General features: G+C 34.7%; 1 protein-coding gene across 3 annotated transcripts; it reads right to left on the bottom strand.

Moving 5' to 3' along the window:
• Positions 1 to 1,342: 1,342 nt before the first annotated feature.
• Positions 1,343 to 24,326, bottom strand: LOC126816396 (mucin-2). 3 transcript variants are annotated; one of them, XM_050542872.2, is made up of 10 exons: positions 22,483 to 24,321; positions 12,880 to 15,917; positions 11,841 to 12,062; positions 10,830 to 11,025; positions 8,981 to 9,052; positions 6,632 to 6,754; positions 5,869 to 6,071; positions 5,006 to 5,174; positions 3,867 to 4,007; positions 1,343 to 3,536 (listed from the first exon to the last, which is right to left on the bottom strand). In XM_050542872.2, the coding sequence occupies exons 1-10, from the start codon at positions 23,639 to 23,641 to the stop codon at positions 3,058 to 3,060; spliced, it is 5,802 nt and encodes a 1,933-aa protein (XP_050398829.1). In that variant the 5' UTR covers positions 23,642 to 24,321; the 3' UTR covers positions 1,343 to 3,057. The 3 variants fall into 3 exon arrangements, with proteins under 3 accessions (XP_050398829.1, XP_050398831.1, XP_050398830.1); XM_050542874.2 differs by lacking the exon at positions 22,483 to 24,321 and adding an exon at positions 16,760 to 16,851; XM_050542873.2 differs by lacking the exon at positions 8,981 to 9,052 and having other exon boundaries at positions 22,483 to 24,326.
• Positions 24,327 to 27,389: the final 3,063 nt, after the last annotated feature.

The following is a 27,389-nucleotide window of genomic DNA, read 5'->3' as shown; positions in this document are numbered from 1 at the left end:
GTGATAATCCGCCATTTTCGAATATTTTTTCTCACTCTCACTCGCTGATCACTTCCAGGCACCCGCACCGTTACACAGGGCGCGTGTCCGTTGGCAATATTTGAACCATCTTCGTCGTTGTTGACTATAAAATTTACATTAACGTTTCCACTGCGAATTCTTGTTATAACTGGAGAATGTCTTGGGCTGAGGTTAATATCAACTCGACGTCTTCCTGGTGAACCTCTTGCAACAGGTGGAATGGACAGAAGCAACTCCGGCATATTCCTGTTAATGCACGACGAACCAGAACCAACGAAAGGTGGCCCGTTTTTGTTTTCAATTGTCTGGTTGTCGTTATTTGTTTGACTTCTATTCGATTTTGAAGATTTGTGGCAGCAATATCCATCTTGTTTGTATCGTAGAAGAAGTATTACAATAATGGGGGTAATCAACAAAGCTATCCCAAGACAGATAGCTATTATGATCACTGTCGAAGGTTGTAAAAACAGTTCCATCATTTTGGTAAGTCTGTTCGTATCTAGCCGACAATGTTTAAATGTCGACTAATATGAAATAGAAATGCTTATTAATATAACAGACCTATCACTGACACTGGAAATATTAACCACAGATATTTGAAACTGGGAAATAAGGATTGCCATAGTAACCATATGTATGTTTCTTCAGCCCGGTTTCCATTTCAAATACAGCGTGTTATTTGCGCTCCGCTCAGCCTCCAAGAATAAAACTGAATCGTGGTATAATTTAGAATTTAATTTATTCGAATGCAGAACCCCTTGGAGGATTTTGGTGAAATGAAATAGGGTTTGATGTGTAGAAATTGTGATCGGTACTATTCTTAGAATTCCAATTGTCATGGGTTCTTTTACGTGCACGCCAGTGTGTGCGGGTTTTCGTTCCATCCGAACGACTAGGCAATGACAATATGAAAACCAATATGGAAAATCCCGAGGAACTTTTTCGGGCAGCACTCACCCCAGAACGTCATTTGTAGGATTGAGGAATCACTTGTTGACTACAAAATTGAGAATGTTGAACCTTTAAAATGAATTTCAGCTCTAAAATGATTCAATTCCGTTAATTATTTACAAAGATATGACGAATTGAGACCGCTTAAGAGTTTTTCGTCTACTAGCCCGGAGGTCGCGGGTTCGCTCCAAGCGTTGGCCGAGAAATTTCATCGGGATTTTCCGGCGTGCATTTCCCCATTTCGTCTATAACCCCCTTAAGCAAGCCGGCGCCATCTTTACGTTTCGATTAACGTCTTTTAATCCAAACCGAGAGGTTACGAATGACCATATTTACTTGTAGGCAAATAAAGCTATAATAAAACCAACCATATTGTATAATACTATTTATCTATATTTCCAGTTTTACATATTGTAATATACAGTATAAATATACAGAAATACAATGTATAATGAAAATTAATAAAGGAACCAAATTCTTTTTTTATCATAGTCTATGATACCACTGAAGGTACATTTTAAATCCACCCAGATTAATACCGAAGGATTTTGTTTAGTAGTTCCATGTATCATGGGTTGAAAGGAAACCGTAAATATTTTATCAAAAATTTAACGTGCGCTCCGCTCGGCGAAAGATTCGATTGACTGTACTTCATCCTTTGCCAATGTATTTGCTCTCGCTACGGATCATAAGCAGAATTAATTAAACCAATAATGATCCGAACGGTAAGGCTTCTATGGTAATAAATAATTTGAATCCAGACAGAAGCTTATATTAAATAAATCCAAAAGTAGCTACAACTGTATATGAAACTGACCCCTTTAATATGCTTGAAATATATAAAAGTTAATACAGACAACATGAACTAATGGCGTAAGTCCATTAAACCACATTTAGATTATATCTTATAAAATATTTCATTTTTAAATCTATACAATATATACTATTTAATTCTATACAAAAAATAAGTATATAGCGATTTATAAAATAGCATTTCAGGAGGCTTTCTCAAAAACGTCTGAAAAACCTCATAAAAATATCTTCTCTCGAGGTTAATCCGGCCACCTTGTGCAACCTAAAAACGTATTTTTAACTATTTTTGTATATGATATAGAAAAATAAAATTATAGAATGAAAGTATTTGGTGAATTTAGGCTCTCGTCAGTTGAGGAAATAGATCGTAAATACGACTTTTGTATCGTTTCGTTTAAAAGTGTTCTTGATTAATGTTTGGTGACCATTTATTAATACATGCACTAAATCGTATGAATGAGGTTGCCAGCGCGATATAGGTTTTATAAATTCAAGCATCGGTAATAATACTTATATGTAAAAAGCCTAATACATACAAAAATATATTGTTTTAATACTAAAATAAGGAGTATAAAGCAAACTTATATAATTAAATATAAATAATTCGTTATCGAAATTGTAATACTATCACGTAATACAAAGTTGCATACATCTTAAAGTAGCTAAATCTCTAACTCTGTTTTATTGTCAATAATCTTCGAAATAAGAATTTAATATTGGTCCATTTCAATCAGTATGTGAAAATATTAGACCCTGGTATCTAATATTTAATACACACTTCAAAATCAGTACTCTACGTAGTGTTCTCTATACGCTCGCGCGCCATTGGTGATGAACGAGGCAAAACGTTAGTACACAAGTGAAATGCAAAACTGCACTCCCACTGTAGACTGGAGAAACAAGAAGCAAGCGACTACAATTAGCTGATTAGAAATTACAAACAAAATTTTAAAAATTGAATGAAAATTCGAGGTTCTAAAGAATAGAGATTTAGCTCCTTTAAACCGTGGGCATGGGATAGTTGACGTTAAATATTTGATCAGATCGACTCAATACCATGTGTTTCCCAATGTGTATTCCATCTTTTGGCCATATTATGGATTATCAGAAACAAGCCAACTTTTTTCCACTAAATAAGAAAGCACCAACTTTTACATCAAATGACCAGAATGTACGCCGAAATATCAAATATCCAAATCTCATCAGATATTTTGCTCGTCTTAATGAGCGACCGGTTTTCAATCATAACATTTATTTTCTTGTAAACATGAGCTATTTGTTTAAAAAGTCAATGATACTCCGTACTACCTGGCCAGTTGTAATGTCTTGCGCGCTCACTTTAATTTCTGTATCCCCGAAACACATTCGAATTTGAATTTCGCGCCGATACGCTGACTCCTGGATTTCATACTGGGATAGATCAAGGGTTAGTGTTCCACATTTTCTCACACCCTGGTCCGTAATAAATTGGACGTGTTCATTTTCACTACAATACATATTGATGATGCTCTTGGTTTGCCCCGAAACTGCTGGGGTATAACTCTTCACCACTACATCCCCTAACGCTACGGCTTCGTCCGTACAGACAAATTTTTCAAACACATCCGTGCACCAGTCTTTGCCGTCTCTTGTGACGAGTTTTGATTCCGGATGTTTCTCAGGATCGAAGCGGTTAAGCACACCTATACCATACGTCACCCTGGATCTGCGAACATTAACCACCATTGGATCCAATCCAAACATTACAGCACCTACAAAATACAATGTAAATTGATATATAAACAGATATTACGTCACACGAACTACATCCACCCACCCGTTGTAACGCGTATAAAAACGTCTATATCAGAGCAACGGATTAAGACTAGCATATATATCTCAAATTTGACATCCAGTCTGAATTGAAATACCCGGTAGAACTACTGTATATAGTCAAAACACGCAAATTAAGTCCGTTTTGATTTTCCCAATTACTTCTATTGTTAAGTAGAAGGAATGACAAAGAAACATGGCGATCATGATATCCCAAAAGTTCTAATCTCTCCTTAATTAAATTTGCTGTATAAATTGCTGAAATTTACCTTTAAGAATGGCTAAGCTGACGGCTTGGGGTATTAAAACTTTAACGATATGATTTTTATCGCTGTCGAATTCTTTACGTATCTCATGTTGCAAAATAGGCGATTCTGCGAATCCTCCTACCAAAAACATATACTTTAATCCTGCAAAATATAATATATTACAAAACAATGTACAGCACATTCATTAAACAACACGACATATGTACACATTAAAGACAGGTTGTCGGGTAACGAAACTAAGTCGTCCGCAGTCTACAACGGTTGTCGCATAATTATTATGTTGTAAGTAATGGGAGCTTTCACAAGACACTAAAATCTGAAGTAATTAACAGAAATAATTCAAATATGACTGCCTTGTTATTCTTCCTGTGTATATAACTTGCAAGTCGAGTGGATAACATTAGAGCGCCATCACACTTTTTCAAACTGACCAATGACCATAATTCCGACAGTGATTATCGGAAATCCTTGAACATCACGAACTTAAACACCGTGTATTAATACCAAGTCAATCAAATAATAACTTTAGCTTCTTAAAACTACAAGTCAACTGGATAATAATTGTGGCCTCTAGGCGTTCACAAAAAAATTCAAATTGACCAAGGGCGATAACTCCAAGAGTTAGGAATTGTGAACTTCGGATGGGCATGGCTGTGACGATAATATATCCTGTTTCAAAGCCCCGAAAATGAAATTACTGATTTCTGCTAAACCTAAGCAGAAAATAAATAATCGTCGTTGAACTGGGTTAAGGCATTCTTCTAATAAATAACTACGCCAAATTCGAACATTCTAGCTCAGTTAGTCAGACAGACAAACGCAAGTTCGGCAGAGGCGGTTCGTAAGCTATACTTTACCTATCGCTAAGTAACGGCTGTGTTCGTAAAATGATATACTTAGATTTGAAATTGGATAGGATTTTCCATTTATAGTTCGCCAAGATATGTTTAATAAATATATTTTCCTGTCAATGGTTATGTATTTAGACTCTCGACTGCAAAATGCTGTCTACTGCCTACTTCAGTTATTCGGTCTGTTATGTTGATGCATTCAACTGTCCAGTAAATTTACCTTCTGAGATACAGTACATTACATGGCCACAGTTCAATTTGGGTCTATAACAAATTGAAATAGCTTACTACGACAATGTGGATGATTGATGATATCACCAATAGCTTGTTTGATTTTATCTAGGGTAGGAGCGAAGAGAAGTTTCATGGCTTCTGGACTCAGTCTTAACATCCCTTGTGCTGACCATCTGACGTCATGATCGCCATGTTTCTTTACCATCACTTCTACTTGTTTACCCTAGTAACATAAAATTGACAATAAAAATAATCAGAACAATAAGGCCAGATTAGAATCATAAGGTCTATTACAGATTCCAAATATAATATAATGTTTTAACTGGAATGTTAGGACACGGCTGTCGTCTTCGGTAAGTTAACTTGGTAGACACTGTAAGTAATCCCCAAGAAAAGAACACCATGGCACCTTGGTTACGGGTTACTGACTGTATGAAGTTTGAATGCTATAATCTTTGTTTTAAACTGTACAATTTAATAAGCTTATAGAATATATATTAAGGAATTGTATATAATTACATTAATATTTTATTTTGAGTTTTTCCCCAGATACTCCTGTCAATGTATATATTAACTGTGACGAACCTTGCCACCCAACGAAATATACGCATACAGCAGCTCAGTCGTCCGCACTAGTCCATGGAGGTTGTCGCCTTTTTAATCTTAGTAGACATTAACAACTGATCAAGGACACAAGCTCATGAAGTTATTATCAGAAATAACTAAAATTTGGTTGCCTTCTAGTTCTTCCTAGCGCTAACAGAAACATAAATTATACCGGTAACTTTGCGTATTATGGAGATCTATAATTACAATTTACCGTTCTAGTGTTACATTTCTAAATAAAATGTATCACTCCTCTAACGGCCTTACATAAATATATAATCTATATGGTTAATCTATATAAATAATCGTACCTTATGTTTTTTATGGTAATCTATAAATGAAAATGGAAGAGAAACGTTGGATGAAGTAGGTTTTGCCGGATTTGCTGATCTTTTCCTTGATTCAAAATTGGTCATGAGATTAACCCAACCTACAGGATATCTTTGTTTATATTGTGTAATAAATTCTGGACCAAAAATACAACCCAATAACTTCTCAAACTCTAGATCAACACCTGAAAATAACAATGGTAAAAAGAATATTGTAGCAGCGCTGACGGGTTTCATTCACTTTTAATGGTAATGGTAGTGTTTACAAGACACTGGTGTCAATTAATACCAATCGGATGCTAACTTTTGTTGTGTGAAATTAATGGAAAATGTTGAAATTCAATAGACTTCCGTTTTACTAATTCAAATAATGATATAGATCGAATGATAACTTTTATTGTTGGAGCATGTATGAAGTAATACAAGCGACATAACCCTTGAATTAATTAACGGAAATTGTTTTACTAATTTAAATAATGCATACAAATTTCATACAGATTGGATAATCTTTTTTGAATTTACAAGGTTATACAAAGTGAAACAAGGGCCATAGTCCAGAAGCTGCTAGCGGAAATTGTTAAAATTAGATAGGCTTCTCCGTTTTATTAATTTAAACAGAGCAGACAAATTTCATACAGATCGGACGATAACTTATTTCATTTGATCATTCACAAGGTTCAACAAAGTGAAACAAGGGCCATAGTTGAAATTGTTGAAAATCGATAGAATTCTCCATTTTACATACCTGTAGCTCCATGTGGTCCGCCTGTAGCTTTGTGTAGTTCTATCAATTTTCCCGCCAAACTGAGTTCGTGAACCGTGATGTCAACAGTACCACCACCACAATCAACCACCATGTATCTAGTTCCTATAGTGATGATAAAATGGCTGATTAAATATTATAGTATCACTTGCAAGTTTCGTTTTTCCCCATTCTTCTGCGATTTTCAAGCAGAGTTACTACAGATACCAGCCCGCCCAGATGACAATAGTTACAGAATTCAACATATAGATACATGTAATATGTAACAATTGGACAGCGTGAGAAAATAACATTTTCACTGTGATGTAATTTCATGATCGCAAGGAATTACCTCATTCAAATCATGCATTTAAAGTACATATAGATATACTGATAACCAAAAGAAACTATACCAAGTCTTCAAGAAACTACTGAGTAAAATCCTTGTATGTTCAAAATACACGAACAATTCAAAATACAACACGCCATTATCCAAATTATAAGACATTTAGTACGTTTTACTTGATATAGATCTTTTGACCGTCATTATACACATAGAAATGTAATACCATCGTGCATGTTGTATACTATGTTAGTAACAAGCAAAATAATACTGCAAAATAAATCGGGCCTATTTCTACTATCGGTAGAAACAAACATTAATAAAATATACATTTTAAAGTGAACTCAATGCCAAGAGTCATAGCATCATGTAATGAACAAAAAAACTTGGAAACTCTAGCCCGTAAAATGGTCATAGTATTCTGCGAAGTGTTTATACATGGGCGTATAAAAATTATTTTGCCATCAAATAAGAAATATTTTACAGTATTATTCTATAAATAATGATCGTGCAGTAAGGGATACTGTTGAAATATGAGAATTGAATACACTAGTATATATTGAGATGCATTATTTGTAAAGTATCAGGTTATTTCAGACAAGATATTACATTTAAATTAACATTTTCAATATAATAATAGCTTCACATGTACAAATAGCAAATAGTTCTTATGGACCTAATAAGAAAAAAACGTTATAATTTCAGATTTCGATACACTTTAAGAACAATGATAATAGCTGAATAAATCCAGTATTTGGTATTGTAAGTCAAGCTATAAAGAGAACAGAAACGTTGCAAAAAGATGTGAAAGTTGAATATAAGATATGTATCAAAAGATAATAAATAAGCTTAATTATATATTTATACATCCATACACACCAAATTCAGAAGCTGGAAATAAACCACACCAATATATATAATATCAGTAAATCCTTCACCGGTTAGAATAATAATATCAGAGATATATTTAATGTGTAGCAAAAGATAAATATTATCTTTTATATTTAGACAAATAATTTATAATTAAAGTTTAGATTAATAACACCTAGCGAAAATACCCCAGACAAGAAACGGGAAAGATAGTTTGCAAGGCATCTGGTCAGTGCACAAGGGTTGTCGCATAATTTGCTCTGCTGTCGGTAATGGAAACATTTAAAAGACATCAAAAACTTATTAAGAATAACGACCCATTACGATGATAAAGGCAGCTGTTAAAGTTTTCAGAAATCAGAAGGTGTCTTCGACCCATAACTATAACCACTGTGTATAAATTTAAAAGAAATTGGGTGATATTTTGGACTCTAGAGCGCCCACGCGATCTTTTAAAGTAATCAAGGGCCATAACTCTGGCAGCAATTATCAAATATCGTGTATAAATACAAAGGCATTCGTGAGACAACTTTATCATTTTTGTCTCATGAACATATACACTGTGTATAAATTTTAAGTTAATTGGATGATAACGTTGGCCTTCAGAGCCTTCCACCAAATTTTTCAAATTGATCGAAGGCCATAAACTCTGGTAGTAATTATCGAAAATCGTTAACAATCAATATGTTTCTCCGTCTGACGTGGAAAAATATAAATTCAATCGGTTATTACAAGTCGGCCTTCAGAACGTCTACAAACAATTGTGGTACGGACACCCCGGGTTGACGAGAATACACGGCCACATTTCTTTCAGTCCAAATGTTTCCAGGCATGTAATTTGAATTATAGTCGTATATAATATGAAATGAGAAACATGAGCTTGTGATATATTACTGATTTAACATTAATTTGAACAATACTTATTAATATTCATCATAACTTCTAAATCAACAAAGTTCAGAAAATTCTAATAAGTGAAATGCAGTGTGAGAAGAACATTCTTTGTGTACATGTTTGTAAGATGCCTGAAGATTTCATGCAAGAACAAAGAGCAACTTTTCATTGTCGGGATTAAGTTTCTGGATAATGCGATTGTCAACAATAAATAGATATGAAAGAGAAATTGATGTGTAACACACCTCTCATAGAGGAATCCAGTGTCTGGTTGGGTGATAATTGTAACGGAAAACTGTATTCTGTAGGACTTACGTCTGAAAGGAGAATTAATTTGTTTAAAGATAAGTTGCCAAGCAACATAACATACGCCCACAGCAACTAAATCGACCGGGCAGTCGACAAGGGTTGTCGCATATTCATTTTTTTGTAGTTTATTGGGCGCACTTACAACACAATTTCATGCAGACCAGATTATAATTTTCGTCCTTTGAGGGTTCACAAGGTTCTACAAACTGAAACACGGGCCTTAATTCTGGGAGTAATTTACGGAAATTGTTGAAATTCGACAGGCTTTTACGTTTTACTAATCTAAATAATTCATATAAATTTCATACAGATCGGATGATAACTTGTGTCATTCAAACATTCACGTGGTTCAACAAAGTAAAACAAGGGCCATAACTCTAGAAGGGATTGACGGAAATTGCTGAAATTTAATAAGCTTCTTGGTTTCACTAATTTAAATGATGCATGTAAATTTCATACAGATCGGATGATCACCTTTGTCGTTAGAGCGTTCACAAGGTTCAAAAAAGTGAAACAAGGGCCACAACTTCAGATGAAATTATTGAACTTAAATAGGCTTCTTCATCTCACTGATATATCAATTTCAAAACAATCAGTTGATGAATGTGAACAATGGACGGACGGAGGCGATTACAATATACGACCACATTTCCATGTGGGCGTTTAAAAATACAGCAGGTCTTAGGGATAGCTGGAGCAAACGGAATTTGCTAATCGTAATTTTATCTGAAACTAAGAATAATTGGTTTACAACTCGTTTAGCAAATATATCATGTCTGTTTCTGAAATGGTAAAGGGTTTAAAATTGTCCTTTGTATTACCATGGGATGACGGGTTCACAGCAATCTGTGTACAAGCAAGTGGCCCAAGCTCTGAAACGATAACGGGTTAAAATGTGTTAGGATTTTCCCGGATAACGGTTAAAAGAACAAATAGTTACAGTTCGTTTTGAGTTTTTGTCTATAGTAACAGCTTTATATTAAATACATTCTAAAATAAATGTTAGCTGCAGGTTCTTCTGAAATAAATGTTAGCTGCCGGTTCTTCTGAAATAAATGTTAGCCGTGCGTTCTTCTGAAATAAATGTTAGCTGGACGTTTTTGTTAGGCAATATACGACCACATTGGGTGTATAATAATCTATGTGCTACACATTGGCGTAGTGAGAGTTTGCAATGTCAAAATATCCGCCGTCTGGATGCAAAATTAGAAGTTTCGACCGTAAGTTAGTTTTAAAACAATATGCAAATGTGTAACGCAAAATCCCCTGAAAATGATACAAAACCTGACATATCGTGGATAATAATGTTTGTAATCAGAAACAAAGGAAATCCTATACGAAATCAATAGAGATTAATTATGGTCTTTCGGCAGGTTTTCATGCATACAAATACTCTATCTACTACTGTTTTAATATAATAGTGTTGCTATGGAAATCTTTTCAACAATACATATCAGTAATATATTATTAAAAAGCATTATTTTTGAAGCAGATGAATCAAAGTCATGATTTTGTGCTTAGTATATTCATTTTTATAAGCCGACGATATTTGATACACAAATCAACAACATGCTTTTAAAGTAAACAATCAATTAGATCTGTATAGCTCCGGTCCGTGGGTGTTAAAGGTGGCATCTTTAATCTTAAACAAACTTAAAAATAAGAAATAGTGCAAAAATAATGTACGATATCTCTTTCCAATAGCTTAAATGATATTATGAGCTATGTTTATAACATTTTAAATCTGAAATACATGTATGTAAGTATTGGGTAATGATATATTACCTATATGGACGTTAGTACAGGCCGGGTTGTCGTCTATTTCTTCTGGATGAGAATGCTTGGGTGATTGTAAAGGTCGCTGTATTGGGTATTCGGGGATTAACTGATGCATCTTTAACTTCCGACAGTATATAGATGCAGCTTCCGGTTCTAGAGCTATAAGGAGTTTATCAGGAGAATCAGAAGATACCAAACCAGCCTAGAAAATAAAACATTTCTTGAAATAAAACTTCAGTTGAATTTTAAAGTATTTACTGGGGTTTCAATGAATACATACGAAAATAGAAACTAACCACAAATATCTGGTGCTTCTGGCGGTATAATTATATGATGTTTTAGAATGTAACTTAAGAACAAACAGCTACCAGAAAATACGCTAACCTACTTGATTTAATATAGATACATGCTAGCTATATGGATTTCTAGCTGCATTAAAATATTTAAGAATATTGTTATTCAATATCTTTTTTTTAAATATGTGCAGACCGGTTCTTTAACAAAAATATTAAATATTAAAAGCTCAAATATTAAAAGATTTCTCGCCACTCGGGGAAACACCAATTGTTTTCTGTTGGAAGTTGACGTGTACGTCTTCAGCCGTTCCTTGTGTAACACAGTGAATTGAGATTTTCCAATATGTCACATAAGGTAGGTCTATTTCGCTTTTCTGGATAAATAATTTTCTGGTCAATGGTTCGTGGGGCTTAACGTCCGCTTCCATCGAGGGTGATATCGGAGAACTAGTTAATTTTTGATAATTTAAGGATCTGTGCAGGGAGTTTGAACTAAATCCTAGCCTGGTTAAGAAATATGTAAGCTTACTATTTATGTTAGTAGCCATGAGCCACATCCAATTCAAAATAATACCACGTCCTACAAACGCGCAAACACGGACATCAGTTTCAGTCTTGCAGTGCCACTACCCATCCACATTTTGTTAATACTACACAAATCTATCGCTCCCCCATGATAAATAATTGCAAAAAGGAACTGCATGAAATCAGCCCAACTTACATTATAGGCAGCTTGTCTCATGAACTGTTTAGCAGGAGCTTTCCATATAGCAGGAACTGTAATAACCCATCTGATATCCTCGTTAATAATTTGGAATCCAGATTGATCCGTCAGCTCCTGTAGGGCATGATCCTTCAAAAACTTAAGTGCGTAGGCGAAAATATTTATTGCTGGGAATAACTTGCCATTACTAGCTGCGACCATTGTGTCTTTTGTTAACTCCTGAAAACAAACACCAAATTGTTTTGCTGGTGCATACAAAACTTCTATGGGATGCTCATTCATTGGTTTGCAGAACAATTTTATTTCCTGTTTGCTTGATTAGTTCTTTGTTTAATTGAAGAACCAAGTATTCAAATATTGTAAAATGTGACAAACCATAAAGCATAGAGTTTAAATAAGGAAAAATGGGTAATATTTCAAAATAGTTTTTAACATTACTTTTATTTTAATTAATTGATCTGGTTATTTGATATAAAAAGTGAAAGTCTTTTAAAGCTTTCAAAAAAAAAAAATATCATTTTAAACGTTTTTAGTGAGATAAAAGCAAAAGTAGCTTAATTGTACGAGTGGGAATGCGAGGAATTTCAATAATGAGATATGTTTATTCCTATCATATATACATATATGACCCACAAGACACTAATTTACATTTAACTTTCCACAGAATAAAACAAACTTTTCATTGTTTACGCTGTGACCCTTAAAGAGTTTGGCTACGAGTACGTGACCTGTGCTTAGATTGATCATTTCTCTGGTCTAGTTTTTAGATAAGGCTTCGTTTATACGACCAATTAGCATGACAATAATCTGATACCCAAATATAATTAACACACACAAGCCATATAAAGATGACCGATAAACATACTTACACAACCATTGTTATTGACATTAATACTTAATTAAATGTCCATTTTGTCATACGAAAATTAAATAAATTTCAAAACATTAATATTCATAACATGAGAACCGAAATCATTTAGGTATAAAAATGGTATTGTTTTTTTTCTAAATTTTATTTCTGCTATTTGTTACTCACCGATTGATGGTGTAAAACCATCTTAAATTTATCGAAGTACAGCCAGGAGGCAGCTTCTTTGGGGTCTAAATCGTTGTACGTATCTCGAGCAGTAAAACCAAAGGAATTGAATTTTCCATTTGGATCCAAAAGGATTATTGTAGGGGTCTTTTGATTGACAACACCCGGATCTCCACCTTCCCATTTTCTCATCATTAGAATATTGTCTGGGTCTCGAACGAAGCTAAACGCATAACCGCTAAATGTTGTACCAAAGTCGATTGCTACAACAACAAAGTGATGTCCATCAGTATAATACTGTTGGTGGGAAGAGTTGATGGTGTCGGTTGTTGGGTGCTTCAATGGAGTTGATATCTCCTCTTTAACTGGGGTGCGTGTTGTTAATGAAGGCGATACACACAGAGGGGAACTTGTAGCATGATTTATTTGATCAATTATTGCGTCCTTTGGTGAATTGTCTAATGCCTGCTGGTTGGGATTCTCTTCTATAATTATGCTATTGTTCTGTGTTGGATTCCTGCTACTATTGCTTGAAGAACTCTTGTGGCTGGATGAGCTGTCGCTGCTCGACGAAGAGGTATTCAATTTATCGTTATTGCCGTCGCCCTTTGGTGATTTGTCCTTAAACTCTGCATTGCATGGGGACGTTACATTTACATTAATTTCTTGTAAATCGGCAGGAACAACTTTAGGTTTCCCAATATTGACACGGCCAGTTGGTATACTGGGTACATCCACGGAATGGCATTCTAATCCTGCTACATTAATATCACCAGTTTTAACATTAGGTATATCCACAGAAGGAAGTGAAGGGGTTTTTATGTTGATGTTTCCCGTATTCAGCTTAGGTACATTTACAGAGGAGGGGTTTATGTCAACATCTCCTTTTAATTTTGGTAAATCCACAGAAGGAGGCGACGGGGTTCCTATTTTGATGTCTCCCGGTACATTCACAGAGGGAGGGTTTATATCAACACCCCCTTTCAACTTGGGTAAATCCACAGAAGGGGGTGACGGGGTATTTATTTTTACGTCTCCGGTATTTCCCAAAGTCAGTGAAGGTGCAGTTACAGTGACACCTCCGTTATTAATCTTCGGTGGAAGCGAAGGGGTCGCTATATTAATGTCAGCAGAAGGACGAGAAGGTGTGCTAGTTTTCTTATGACAATGATTGACATCAGGTACATTAACGGAAGCACCAACACCAGGAGCTTTCTTAACAATAAGTTCGTCGTAAACCTGCTCTGGAGTACATACCTTCGGAGTTGGGATGTCGACTTTACCTTCTTTATTATCCTCGTCAGTTGTCGATTTCTTCTTTTCTTTCTCCATTTTGGGTTTCTTCTCTTTGCGCTTGAACAACTCGCCTAGTTTCGCCCTGATACCCCCTGAACTGTCGGTTCGCTTGGATTTTCTCTTATTTTTTGATGTTTTGATTTTCTTATCATTTTTGCTATCACCTGTTTCAGAATCTGAACTGCTACTGCTACTGCTACTGTTAGAAGTGGTACTATTTTTTGTCTTCTTTGTGCTATTGCTCGGGGACTTATTCTTTGAGGCAGTGATGCTTTTTGAACTTTTATCTTTGGGAGTTTCTGGTGTTTTAGATCTGGCACCATCAACGGAAACTTGTGTTCCGATGTCTTTTTTATTCGGGTGACGAGTTTCAGCTGTCGGTTGACTTGGTGATATTTTGTGCGATATTTCGGGTAATTTAGGTTGACAGTTGGTTATTTCTGGTGATTTTAATACTGGGTTCTTGTTCTTAGTAGATTTCTTATCGGGATCTGATTCGCTTTCAGTGTGAATATTATAAGATGTTATATTTTCGGATGACACAGAATCCGTACTTGATACTGATTTGTCTAATGCAGGAATAATTGCTTTATCGGTATCATCTTTTGTGGGGTTTTCGGGAGCCAATGCTACATTTTTAGTTGGGCTTTCAATGGGATTAAGGTCCAAACGCTGTGGACTGGAGGATATTTCCTGTTTATTTTCATTTGATTTAGGAGATTTAGGAACACCTCCAGATATTTTATAAGGTGTTTTGTGTTCGTCTTCAGATGAACTGGAATAGGAAGACACAGATCTGATTTTATTGCAAGGACCGCGAGGCGTACTATAGACAGGCGGCGAATCACTTGTACTGATAGAAAAATCCAAGAAATCACCAGCTTTAGGTCCTGTTTCATCTGGACTGTCATCCTTGTTTTTTGATACATCTAATCTTAAATCGGAATTTGGCTTTGGTGTTGTTATATTTTTATTCTGTTTGTTTTTTTCTGTATCACTGTTACTGGATGAAGATGTAGTGCTGTGTCTGTCCTTGTTAACTTGCGGCAGCTTTATACTATCAATGTTTAAGGGCAATTCCACTTCGTGATTGTCCGTTTTATTTAATTTAGATTTTCTGGGTGGCGGCGATGGTCCTTGATCTGAAGAACGTCTTTTGTCATCAGATGACGAATTTTTACGTTTTTTCTTTGTACTATCAGCATCTCCATTTATCAACACATTTTCGTCTTTAGGTGTCGAGGAATTCTTTATATTTCGTTTTTTCTCTTCGTCATCAGAGGAACTTGAAGAACTTGAACTATCCGAAGAATGGCTGCCTTTTGGCTTTCGGGTTTTCTTTTTATTTATGTGGCCACCTGATGGTTTGTTGATATCCATTGCACTGATAATCTGAACTTGTCCTGGTTCTAAATTGGCCTCTAATTGTTTCTCATGTCTAGCTGTTATCTCATCGGAGCCATTTTCTAAATAACGATTATCTTGACATTGGGGTGGAAGTGTCGTCTTAGCCTCTACGGCAAATACTTCGTCGTCACCTTCATGTTGGGATGTTTCGTTCGTCTTCCAATCTACGGGTAGTTTCTTTACTGTATGTTCCATGTTAAAATCTGGTGGTAGGTCTTTCCTTAATGGTGGAGGATTGGTGGACGGTAGTGGCGGTGGGGTGGACGATTTGTCACTTGGTATAGAATCATTGATTGTTGGTCTGGTCCTTATTTCAAATTCATAAGGATCACAATCTGGAAAAAAACAAAAAAATAAAACTAATGTTCTAACTCAAGACAATCCACGAATAGAGTATTATAGTCACTGGATTATGTCCACTTGACCAGTTTTAAGAATCATTGATTGTTGGTCTGGTCCTTATTTCAAATTCATAAGGATCACAATCTGGAAAAAACAAAAAAATAAAACTAATGTTCTAACTCAAGACAATCCAAGAATAGAGTATTATAGTCACTGGATTATGTCCACTTGACCATTTTTAAGAAGATATCGCCTACACCAACTGTATGAGAATTTTTAAAGACATGCACAAGAGGTGGAGTTATAGGGGGATTTTTAATAAGAATTAGAGCTAATTGTCACCAAATGACTTTGTTATTACTTCGCTTATGGTGATAATAATCAGCATGTAGAAATCGAAAATATTACTAGATCATGCATGACAGGGTTTTATTCACCAGAAGTCATCATATTATGCATACATGCGATTGATGATACTTAAGAAATAAGGGGGGGGGGGGGGCTCAATCGTTATTTTTAACAACCACGCTCCATAAATGATTCAAATCGACCAAATAATGCATTTAATATGAAAAATAGTTATGCATAGCACCACACCCCACCCCACCCCCGCCTTTGCCACCCCTTCTGAAATCTCACAAAACTGTAACTGTCAGCTGCACAAACCACGCTCCCTGTTTATCATAGCCATTTAAACACAGAAGGAAGTTTTGGGTTAATTTAAAACTGGCATCTCATGTTCTAGTGGATTGTGAGCATGCAACAACAAAACACCGTAATGTATACATATCTCTAACATTTGAAAATTAAATAATATTAAATTAATACGGCCTACCCTACATATAATGCAGCATCTACAGCTTTGGAACCAAACCACACAAACCCTTCATATATTTAACATGCAATCCCATCCGTCATATGAAGTAAATGTTCATCTATGTTATCAGTTTGATTTCAGTTGGCGTCTATTAATTAGGCCAATTTTAATGAAAACAAGGGTATTGTTTATTGTGGCGATCTAATAACATTGGTGTATAGCTGTAGAAAACACATTGCACAAAATTCAAGGGCATCCCAACCTTGTTAGTGTAATGCAAAGGACGTATCAAGAACCAAATTCATTAGGTTAAAATAATGTTTGAAGCATAATCTTAAAATAATCATTTAATTATTAAAGTCCATTTTGTTTGCATCATTTCTATAAATTGAATAGTTCAAAACCCTTTTCTTCAATGTAGCCTCCTACAATTGAGATTTCTTGTATACACACGATCGATCATGACATGCAATAGAATAAAACAAGGAATCTGTTTGTATGTGGTGCGGTTATCCTGCACTTATAAACACAGTTTTAATTTTGCCTTTTAATTCCGCACCGTGCTACGCCCAGGCACACATTAAAAACTAGATATATTTGATCCATGATAATTTCAAGAAACTTTTGTTTTATTGAACTTTTACAAATTTGGTCGACATCAATTTAGAATGTGCATTTTGGGAAACCTAGAAAATTGCATCATGGTTCCCGTATTATTGATGTTTATGATCTGGACATCGTCCAGTAATTGAAATAAAATAATAATTATAATATCGTCATTTACAAAGCGCGTTTAAACTAAAATAGGTAAATTCAACCAAAACGAATTTCCCCTATATTCTATATGACTATTTATAAATTCGTGTAAAAGGCGTTAACATAAAACTAATATTTGGAAAAAGAAAACCCTGGTTATGATTAATATTGGATGTCAACACCTCAGGGAAAATTGCTTTCATTGTTGAACGTCAAAATTAAAACAATAAGAGGAATTTATGTTATACCCAAATTCCAACTGATAAAATAATATGTAAATAATATTCAGTATTTTTCTAAAACACCGCTCACTTGCTTTCATTACATCTACATTTCAAATTATCTCATCATCATGCAGTCACTTACATCTAAGATACTCACTCCCACATGTAATTAAATATATGAACTTTGCTTCATATCGAACCTAGCTTAAGTTCAAGTGATTCTACAAATGACAACTGGCAATTTACGAAAATATAATTAATGACTATTCTTTGAGAAAACTAAATTTAGTTTGCAAAACATCGTATCTAGATTTTGAAGACAACTTCATAGAATTCTGGGAGGAAGCGGTGCTTAATATAAAGTGGAACATGACAGAATAGAATTATGTTCACGTTTATCAAAGATTTATGACGTAATTACCACTCTCAGTAGAGTATTCTCCCATATTAAATTAAATCCATTTCGACTTCTCTAAATTCTATAAGAATGGAATCCACTTTAAATGTCATGTAGAATGGTTTATAATGTAGAATTATAAAAGGTCAAGTTATGTACAATTTAAAGATCAAGCGAATTTGACGCCATTTTCCTGTTCTTTCGTGTAACAAGGGAAGAAATAATTACCATTTTAGCTTTACTTTCGTCCTTCAAGTGGCTGGTTCCCTAATTAGCTCATACAGGAATGCTACCTACTTCCTGAGTTTGGATTCGCACATGCGAATTATTATTGTAAAGTGCACATCCACATGTACTTAGACAGCTTTATGATTAGGTGTGTTTTCTTATATTCATATAATACACACATTATGTGAATATCATCAAAACAGTAGTGAAGGGTATCGTGAAGAAACACTGGGTATAATTTGTGTTATATGCATAGAATACACATATTATGTGAATATTTAATATCAAATAAGTAGTGATAGGTATCGTGAAGAATATAATTTGTGTGATATTCATATACATATTATGTGAATATCATCAAATAAATAGTGATGAGTATCGTGAAGAAACACTGTGTATAATTTCCCTAGAACACTCGATACTACTTCCCTTTGAAATATCGTTGAATAGTTGTTAATTGGAGATTTATAGATTTACATTCTATAAACACCGCGTAAATATGATTAAATCAGAGCGGGTGCTTATATACATATTCATTAAACATAAATACGTATTAACATACATTAATTAAAAGACAGATCACTTTTCAGTGTCACTGAGATATCCAAATTCCTAAAATCTGAAGTATGTGTATTGTCAAAATTGGGATTAATAAATGTGCTTACAAATACTACAGCGTTTATTCCTTGATTTAAGAGACAAAACGAATGATTATTTATGAAGTACGTAGTAGACCGATTTTCTCCTAATATAGACTACCTCTATTTTGGCTTTCTTCCAAGGGGCTATCTGAGGAGCGCTCACTTCGCCTTGTTTCTTCGTATATCTTATAAAAGCCATTAGGTCACATTCCTTTACCCAAAGGTCAATTCCTAAATTAATATTGTTTCTTTCCCTTAGAATGGCGCCTTGAAGTGGGACAATTAATACCTACTTTATCTATGTGTTTATTTACTATATAAGTAAAGTACATACTATAAACTAAAGAGAGAGTTGAGATTTTTATGATGTTAATCGCTGAAATATCCTCTTGACTTTTGTCAATTTTCTATTTACAAGAAAACAAGTTCAACACAATCGCAATATAATACTATGTTTGCTCACACTCGCATAAACACATTTATATTAATGTGAAGTTGCATGTTTTTAAAATATGAAACTGTTTCTTAAAGACATATTTCCTCGGTGCTAAATAAATGAATATGAATTCGAAATACGTCCAAACTACCGCGAAAAATATATAGGTTGTCAAGTAAAGATTTGTCAATTTACAAATTCTAACTCAGTCGCGATCGTAGTACACTTTGTTAGAATATAATTTAATGGATAAGCGATGTCGTTACCGGACAACGTAATGCACGCTTTATGCCCCGCTTACACGTGGGCTACGAATGCCACGAATCGCCCAGCATAGTGGCGAATCGAAAGTAATCGAAATTCCTAGTGATTCGGGAAAAAAAATATCGTAGAGAATCAGGAGTAGCTACGAAGCAGTTACGAATAGTTTATGAAAGATTAACCTTAATTCGTGAGTAATCGGGTGAAAAAATATGCCAAATGTCAAAGTAGGATTACCATAAAGGTACAAATTCAGTTGCGAATGAGTTACGAATATGCCGAATGATGATGATAAAACTACGCGGCATTCGTAGACCATGTGGAAGCCGGCCACGAAAGGTTTTGTTTCAAATTCCATTTACGAAATTCAAGACTCGTCTACAATATATCTACAAATATGAAAAAGTTTGGATTTGGGGCGATTCGTAGCCCACGTGAACGCCGACCACGAAAGGTTTTGTTTCAAAAATCACTTACGAACTTCAAGAACCGTCTACGATTTATCTACGAATCGGAAAAAAGTTTGGATTCGGGACGATTCGTGGCATTCGTAGCCCACGTGAAAGCGGGGCATAAAGATAACAACGATAGACCCAGTGTAATAATACACTTGTTTAATATATCATGGGTTTATTGGACATTTTAGTTTATAATTTAATATATCATTATATTACATAAAATAAGTTTAGAGGGTCGAACAGATAAACTAATTATGCTTGAGGTAATATATCTTTAATGGGACAATGATAATCGGTAAATCCTACGTAAGTTACCACTGTCCGAGCCTTACGTTAATTTCTATTGCTTTTGCGCGGCCATCTGTGTGCATTTGTGATTGTTTGAATATATTTCGAGGTCAAGAATTTATCCAACCTATGTTTCTTCCTGATCCGTTTGTCTAAATTACTATCCAAATAAGACATTTTACATGAAACTGTAAAGAAGAAGCCCCCATGAGCTCAATACTTTTAAACTGGATATATGTCTTCATCATAGGTATATATTAAAATAATATAATTCCAACTTAAACCTGGAAGTCATATTTTGAAAAACATTTTCTTGTGAAATGTAATTAAAATTTCACGAAACTTCTATTTTTGCCAGTTCTATTTTATACCCAGGTTTTAATTAGTAAGCTTTTAGAGACAAAATCTAGCTCGCATGCAATAAAGCGTCCACCCAAACTTCGCCTTCGCATCATTTATTAATGTTCTGTAAAATGTTTGGTTTCTGTAAACCCCGCCTAACAACCTGGCAATAACAATTCACTATGTTACTATTAACGTTTACAATAATACTATTGTTTATAACTGCCTGCAGAATTCTTTATTGGCCATATATATCAGAATCTTAACAGCCCAGACCCAATTTTATATTGACCAAGGCTTGAAAGGTTAAGGAGAATTAGTTCATTAATCTGTCTACTTCGTTGTTTGGTCAAAGATTATCATTGGCGAGATAATAGTTATGGTACCAAGTCCTTTAAGCTAACATTACCAATCTTCAACTAGTCTGTAGTATAACCACTAAAGGTTTAGTATTGTGATAACTGTTAGATTATCGTTACTATCAAACAGGTTACATTGGCTTTAGTTCCTTTAGCATGATAAAAGACAAAGGACCACCTGAATCGAGGACTGTGTTATCTCTCTATATATATAAACAATCCTATTGTTGCTAGTATCTTCTAGACACAAAACATTCAGGTTATATCACGTAAAACCGGCCTGTTTGTTGACCCTATAAGACTTCGTGAACATAAGATAGGAAAAGTTAAAATCGCATTTTCTTTATGCCAGAATGACTTTGAAATACTAAAGCAATATGAATATTTTTTAAAAAAAATAAAAATAAATAAATAAATAAATAAATAAATAAAAATGAATAAGTGCTCATTTCCACGTTACTCCTGAAATCTGAATCAACGATGAACATGTAATTTAAATTAAGGACTTGAGGGGTACAAAATCGTAAAACTAATCTAGCATGTCTCTATATAAGATATCTGTTTATTAAATTTAAGTGATAGGGGTATGTTAATTTCTTGTTATTAAGATGTTGTTGATGAAATTCAATTTTCTAATCGATCTGTCATTTCTGACAGGTAGGGAAAATTCTTCGTTCATTACCATATCTTGGATATGGCATGTCAAGGGCACATCATAAAATGATAAATGAACAAACTGCATGTGATTTTTAGATTCTCGATAACCTTTTAAATTGGTCTATACCCTACTATCATAATTATAAATGGACATCAACTACACCATAAAAAAACTGTCTTATCAATCTGCGTTAAGCTAGTTCATGAATAATGAGTTGTCATTACAGTAATACCCTGAAATCTCCTTTTTTAATATTTGCATGCCATGTCTGACCGACTTGTAGAAACGTATAAGAAAGTTAATACAACGTACATGTAGATATAAAAGAAATGTACAAGATCTGATGTCCAGGTACACCAATCACCACTTTTACTCTAGTTTTGTTTTACACACTACAGCATTCCTTAAATATCATCTTACAATATTACCCCTAGACACTACTACAACAGGATTTACGATTAAGATTTCTCTTAAGATGGACAGACAATCCATGTCACTATGTCTGTATATAATATCACCTTCTTCTGGTCATACAATTTGTCAAGCTTCAATTGTAAATAAATAACAGATTAAAACATGATTAATTTGTGAATACTTTAAACGATCAGCTAGATGGCCTTTCAATGAGTTTCCAAACTCATATACCCAATTTCAAGTTAGTAATTATTTTTAAAAACTGAAAATGTTACTTACAGTTTTCATCTGGCTTTTCAACTGGCGTACTTGATCGTTCTGATGATAAACACCATTCCATATCACCTTTAGGGCTTGAAACAGTCAAGTTACCTCCACAGGAGGGTTCCTGTAATGACCTTGACGAAACTGGCACAGTTGGAATTTCTATATAATTATCCTCATCTATGTAATTGTTATTATTCATCGAAATATTTTCCCCACTTTCCATTCCGTTAGCTTTTTCTTGTATTCCAGATGTATCAACCTCTGACGTAAGGCTAGGTGGTTTGAACGTGATCATCGCTGGTGCCCTGTTTGCAGGAATGATCTCGTCCTCGATTTCCCATTGGCCACCAGTAACTAGATCTGGATTAGTAAGGTCTTCTTGTGAATCTACTAGAACGACTGGGCCGTAGTAAGCTATCTGATTCTCGAGTGTCGACTCGGTTGAGTCGTTCATTTCAGGTTTGACTTTTTCCAGATGTACTTGTTCTACTTTGGTTGACTTCATCTTACGTCGTATCTGAGCCTTTTCTTCTATCACTCTTTCTGGAATTGTGTTATTAACTTCATGATAGTAATTACTAACCGGGACGAAAGACTTGTCAACAATCAAACTGCGATTTCTTTTGGGTTTCTTCAAACCGGACGAACTTGAACTAGACGAAGATGAAGATGAGGATGATCTTTTCTCGTCTGCTCGTTTCAGATTACTATTGTCATTGTTGGTGGCATTTCCGTTGACTTTTTTGGTTCTCTCTGTGAAAAATCGCAACGCTGGTGTCGATTTTGCTGTCGTTGCAGCTCTCTGTGGAACAATGGGTTTAGTTTTTCCAGAACGTTGTGGAACGACAGGCTGTAGTGTTGCAGAACGCTTAGGAATGGCGGGTTTTGTCTCTTGTTTTCTTCTCGGTATAACTGGTTTCTGTGTTGTCGTCCGTGCACTGGAACTCGATTTTATAGTCGATTTTACCTCCTGTTTTTCAACAGAGTTATCGTCTGTAGGTTCTTTTTCGGGAGCTATTTTCACCTCATGGTTTAGAAATAGACGCTCAGCTTCTTTCGCTTTGAAAAAATCTTCCATGATTTCGGCATCAGTTAGTTTTCTATAAATTCCTGGGGTCCCATCCAAGCTGTCGCTATGGCGTTTCGCATCGAACTTACGTGGCAACGACATCTTGATAATTGTGTACTGTATCAGTTTACTTCCCAACAAAACATATGAAAGAAACGAAAAGGGTTCGAAACTCTTTCACAGTAATTCTCTTCACACAAGGTACGAAAGTTGAGCCATGCCTACATACATGGAGCTTTGTTTGTGACGAATAATAACTGGGCACGTGTTAACCTAACTAATGAATAGTTGATCGCTTGTGACAATGTTTACCAAAACAATGTCATTGCTCATTCAAGCACCCATACATTACACTTTTAAACTGTGATTAAATAGTAATATTTGTACATTTAAAAATCCAGTTCTCCGTAAATACCTCTTTTCACAGCTGGGTGTTTAAACAAACTATTTCCCTTTTAGATTAACATATTCAAATTCCAGTTTCCAAATTTAAACAATATTACATATTTTGACATGTAATACATTACCTAAACTATCCAAAGTATATTCAGAAAAGAGTGTGTTTAAGATTGAAATAAAATACAGTGCAGTCCAGTAAGTTACAAAAGGATTCTTCAGAAGTCCTCGCCGCACAACCACATGTGAACTAGTTCCACACACTATTGCATTGTCTCCCGTTTATGTACAGTTTTAAAATAATCCAAACAATATAGAGCTTTATAAAAAAAAAGTCACATCACATAACGCCAATTACAAGGTCGGATGTATTTGTGTTAATAGCATTGGTGATAATATACAACTTTGGCTTATACCCTGCGCATTAAACCTTCCGAAAACACAGAGGAAATTAACTCTTATAGGGCGGTGTTCTTCTTATTCAATGTTACCAACTTGTTTAATTAACTCTCTTAATCTGAAGTCGTAGACTCACGAACCAATCGGCTTGTTTCGAGAGGTATGGTTGACGCCGCCCGGACGTGTAACTTGATAGGGGACCATACTTCACGCACACCTTAAAAACCAGGCATTTATGTCAATATAGTCTAATATCTACATCAGACATAGAATATATCTCCAAGTCACATATATTTCTTCGGGCACCCTATTTCTTCCAAACCCGTCAACTTAATCACTTTTTGTTCTCACAGTGACAAAAGATATGAAATATGATTAGATTATAAGGATATTCTGATGGGCACAGGTCACCATCAAGCCCTTGTGTTTATTTGGATCATAAATCAAAGAAGAATTACTATACAAATTCCACGTGTGAGAACGAAATCGGGTCAGATTGCTAAGGTGAAATATTTATTGTATCTCGATAATAAATAAACATATAGATGGATAAGTTGCTTAGAGTATTGATAAATTATTAATTATAACAAAAACATTTACATTTATACGATAAACCTTGATAGATAACAAAGGTTTCTTATCATTAATCCGTGCACGAAACATATTTGGTTAAAAGTATCCGATTGGCGTATGTGCTATACATATTTAAAGAATAAATTCCTCTGTTCTTTAAGCTAAAAGTCAAATAAATGGATTGTATTACGTATCAGTTTAGAATACATATGTTGTGAGATGCATTTCGGTTTACCACGTGGTGGTAAGACATGAAGCACGATTAACAGCTGTACAGATTCTGTCATTATTACAGGTTTCTGTGGTTTGTAAAATGGAACATATTGGCCACAGATGCACACAACCTAAAAAATTACAGTTATGAAATAAAACACCCACCTCAAGTCTTTACGGTAAAGATTTAAAATAGTGTACGCACTCTGATGTAATATATCCGTACAAAAATACATTACGGAATGAATTTATATTATCATCATATTTCTTTACATATTGCCAGTCGCTATTCCTACTCTCCGAGAAAAATGTTCGATTTTATTTCGTTCGTGCCAATCTGATGAGGTGTAATGCGTTCGGGTATGTCGAGGTTGGTATCTTTAATGTGCAAATAGATAGTGCACATAAATATAATTTTTGCATCAGATATTCTCATATAGGTCGCATCACCACGTTAAGTATGTACCGTATTCTGCCCATTGAGAAACTTTGCACACGCGAATTGTTATTAAATAAAAAGTAGTACAGACAAGACATCTTTAAACCTTCCTATTATTTTCTATGATTATATAGTCCCGAAATGAACTAGTTTGTGTCAAGTGGACGTTAAACCACCTCTCTCTCTCTCTCTCTCTCTCTCTCTCTCTCTCTCATTATACGTAAACTGTAAGTGACGCGTTGTCCAGGTAGTTTTGCCGTCTCTTTTTTTTTTTAAATTCCAACCATGAGCAATCCTAGGACTTATGATGGTTTAAACAGTTAAGGGTGTACATACAATATTTCATATAATTCCGAATTTACTGAATTCTGTTTTTTTTTACTATGAAATGAACAGCTAAGATAACTTTTTAACGGTCGTAAAAGATTAAAAATGGATGAGTGTCTACCTAATTTTCATTTTCAAACATTGGATTTTATGGATAACGCGTGAAAATTTATGAGTTAACAATGTGTATTATTTGCTGTCTTAGTAACAGGCAATATTATATTTAATGAATTGTGTCAATTGATTTTAAATACATGTACATAATTCGCATTGTCTACATCGCAACAATAGCGTTTTTATACTATAATATTATAGGTCTAACTACATACCACGACTACATGACATGAGAAAAGGGTATAATAAATGAGCGTGTTTTACGATACATAGTCAGGTGTAAAGTCCTGTACACCCTGTCGGCTTGGGAAAAAAATGTTGATTATGTTTAAGTCGAAAGGCTGTGACCGAAATATAAAAAAATGTTACAATATTAAACAAGATTATGAATGAATAATGACCTTGATATTATAGTAACGACGCTTTTCACTTTTATAAAGAAATACACAGTAAATTCCCTGGGATATGCATATTTCAATATCACCGTTCAGTAAGGAGTATTATTAAAGTATCCCATCAAGTTTATGCGACATTTTCACCTAATTCTACAAATACTTTGTGTAAGTCCTAATTAATGTAACACGCATTTGTTTACTTATCTTTATTTAGTTAATACCCATATACATGTATATAAGATTTAATTTTAAAGATCCAATAAACCATTTAAATTGGCTTGGAGCTTTGAAGTAAAAATATATCGTCCATACACCTTATGCAGCGGTTTTTTATTTCACAGCTATTTTAGGACGTCTTGGCATACAAATGGGGACTTTAATGTAAAAGTATACAAATTACCCACAAGGGGCACGTGTAATGGTTGGATATACACAATAACAAGACCTCGAAACGTGCAGATGGTTCATGGTGGCCAGAATGCCGCTGGTCAGAACCTGATATAAATACTGTACACATTAATAGGATCGTGATCGTTAACAAATCTACAGTAATTAGATGAACTGGGGTAATAAGATAGGAGAAAGTTATCCACCCTGGTTGACAGATCGTGAAATTCTTGTCTTCAGATTACCTTCTATTATCTTGTAAACCAGAACAATGCGAGAAATTTGTTAGTCTTATATATAAATATATTAACCTATTTACATGTCTTCATGTCATATCTACATCTATTCATTCCTGTCAACAATATATCTCACAAAATATGCATGCTTTTAATAATACGTGTATTCTTTGTTTCGCAATTCATTCGATCTATTATCCATTCAATTATTTCTGGAATCTGTGGATTAATACAACAATGCTTCGAGCTAATGGGGTGTCATTGAGTCAGGCGGCGGGGTTTCGAATCCCCGCTTGTACGTGGCAAGGAGAAGGGTCGCCTGTGCAACCTCGTGGGTTTTCTCCGATTTCCTCCCACCGCTAAAGACCCCT

Source organism: Patella vulgata, chromosome 3 (assembly GCF_932274485.2).
Source record: "Patella vulgata chromosome 3, xgPatVulg1.2, whole genome shotgun sequence".
In the NCBI taxonomy this organism is placed as follows: Eukaryota; Metazoa; Mollusca; class Gastropoda; family Patellidae; genus Patella; species Patella vulgata.
The sequence above is the reverse complement of the archived record's forward strand: the minus strand, read 5'-3'. Positions and strand labels throughout refer to the sequence as shown.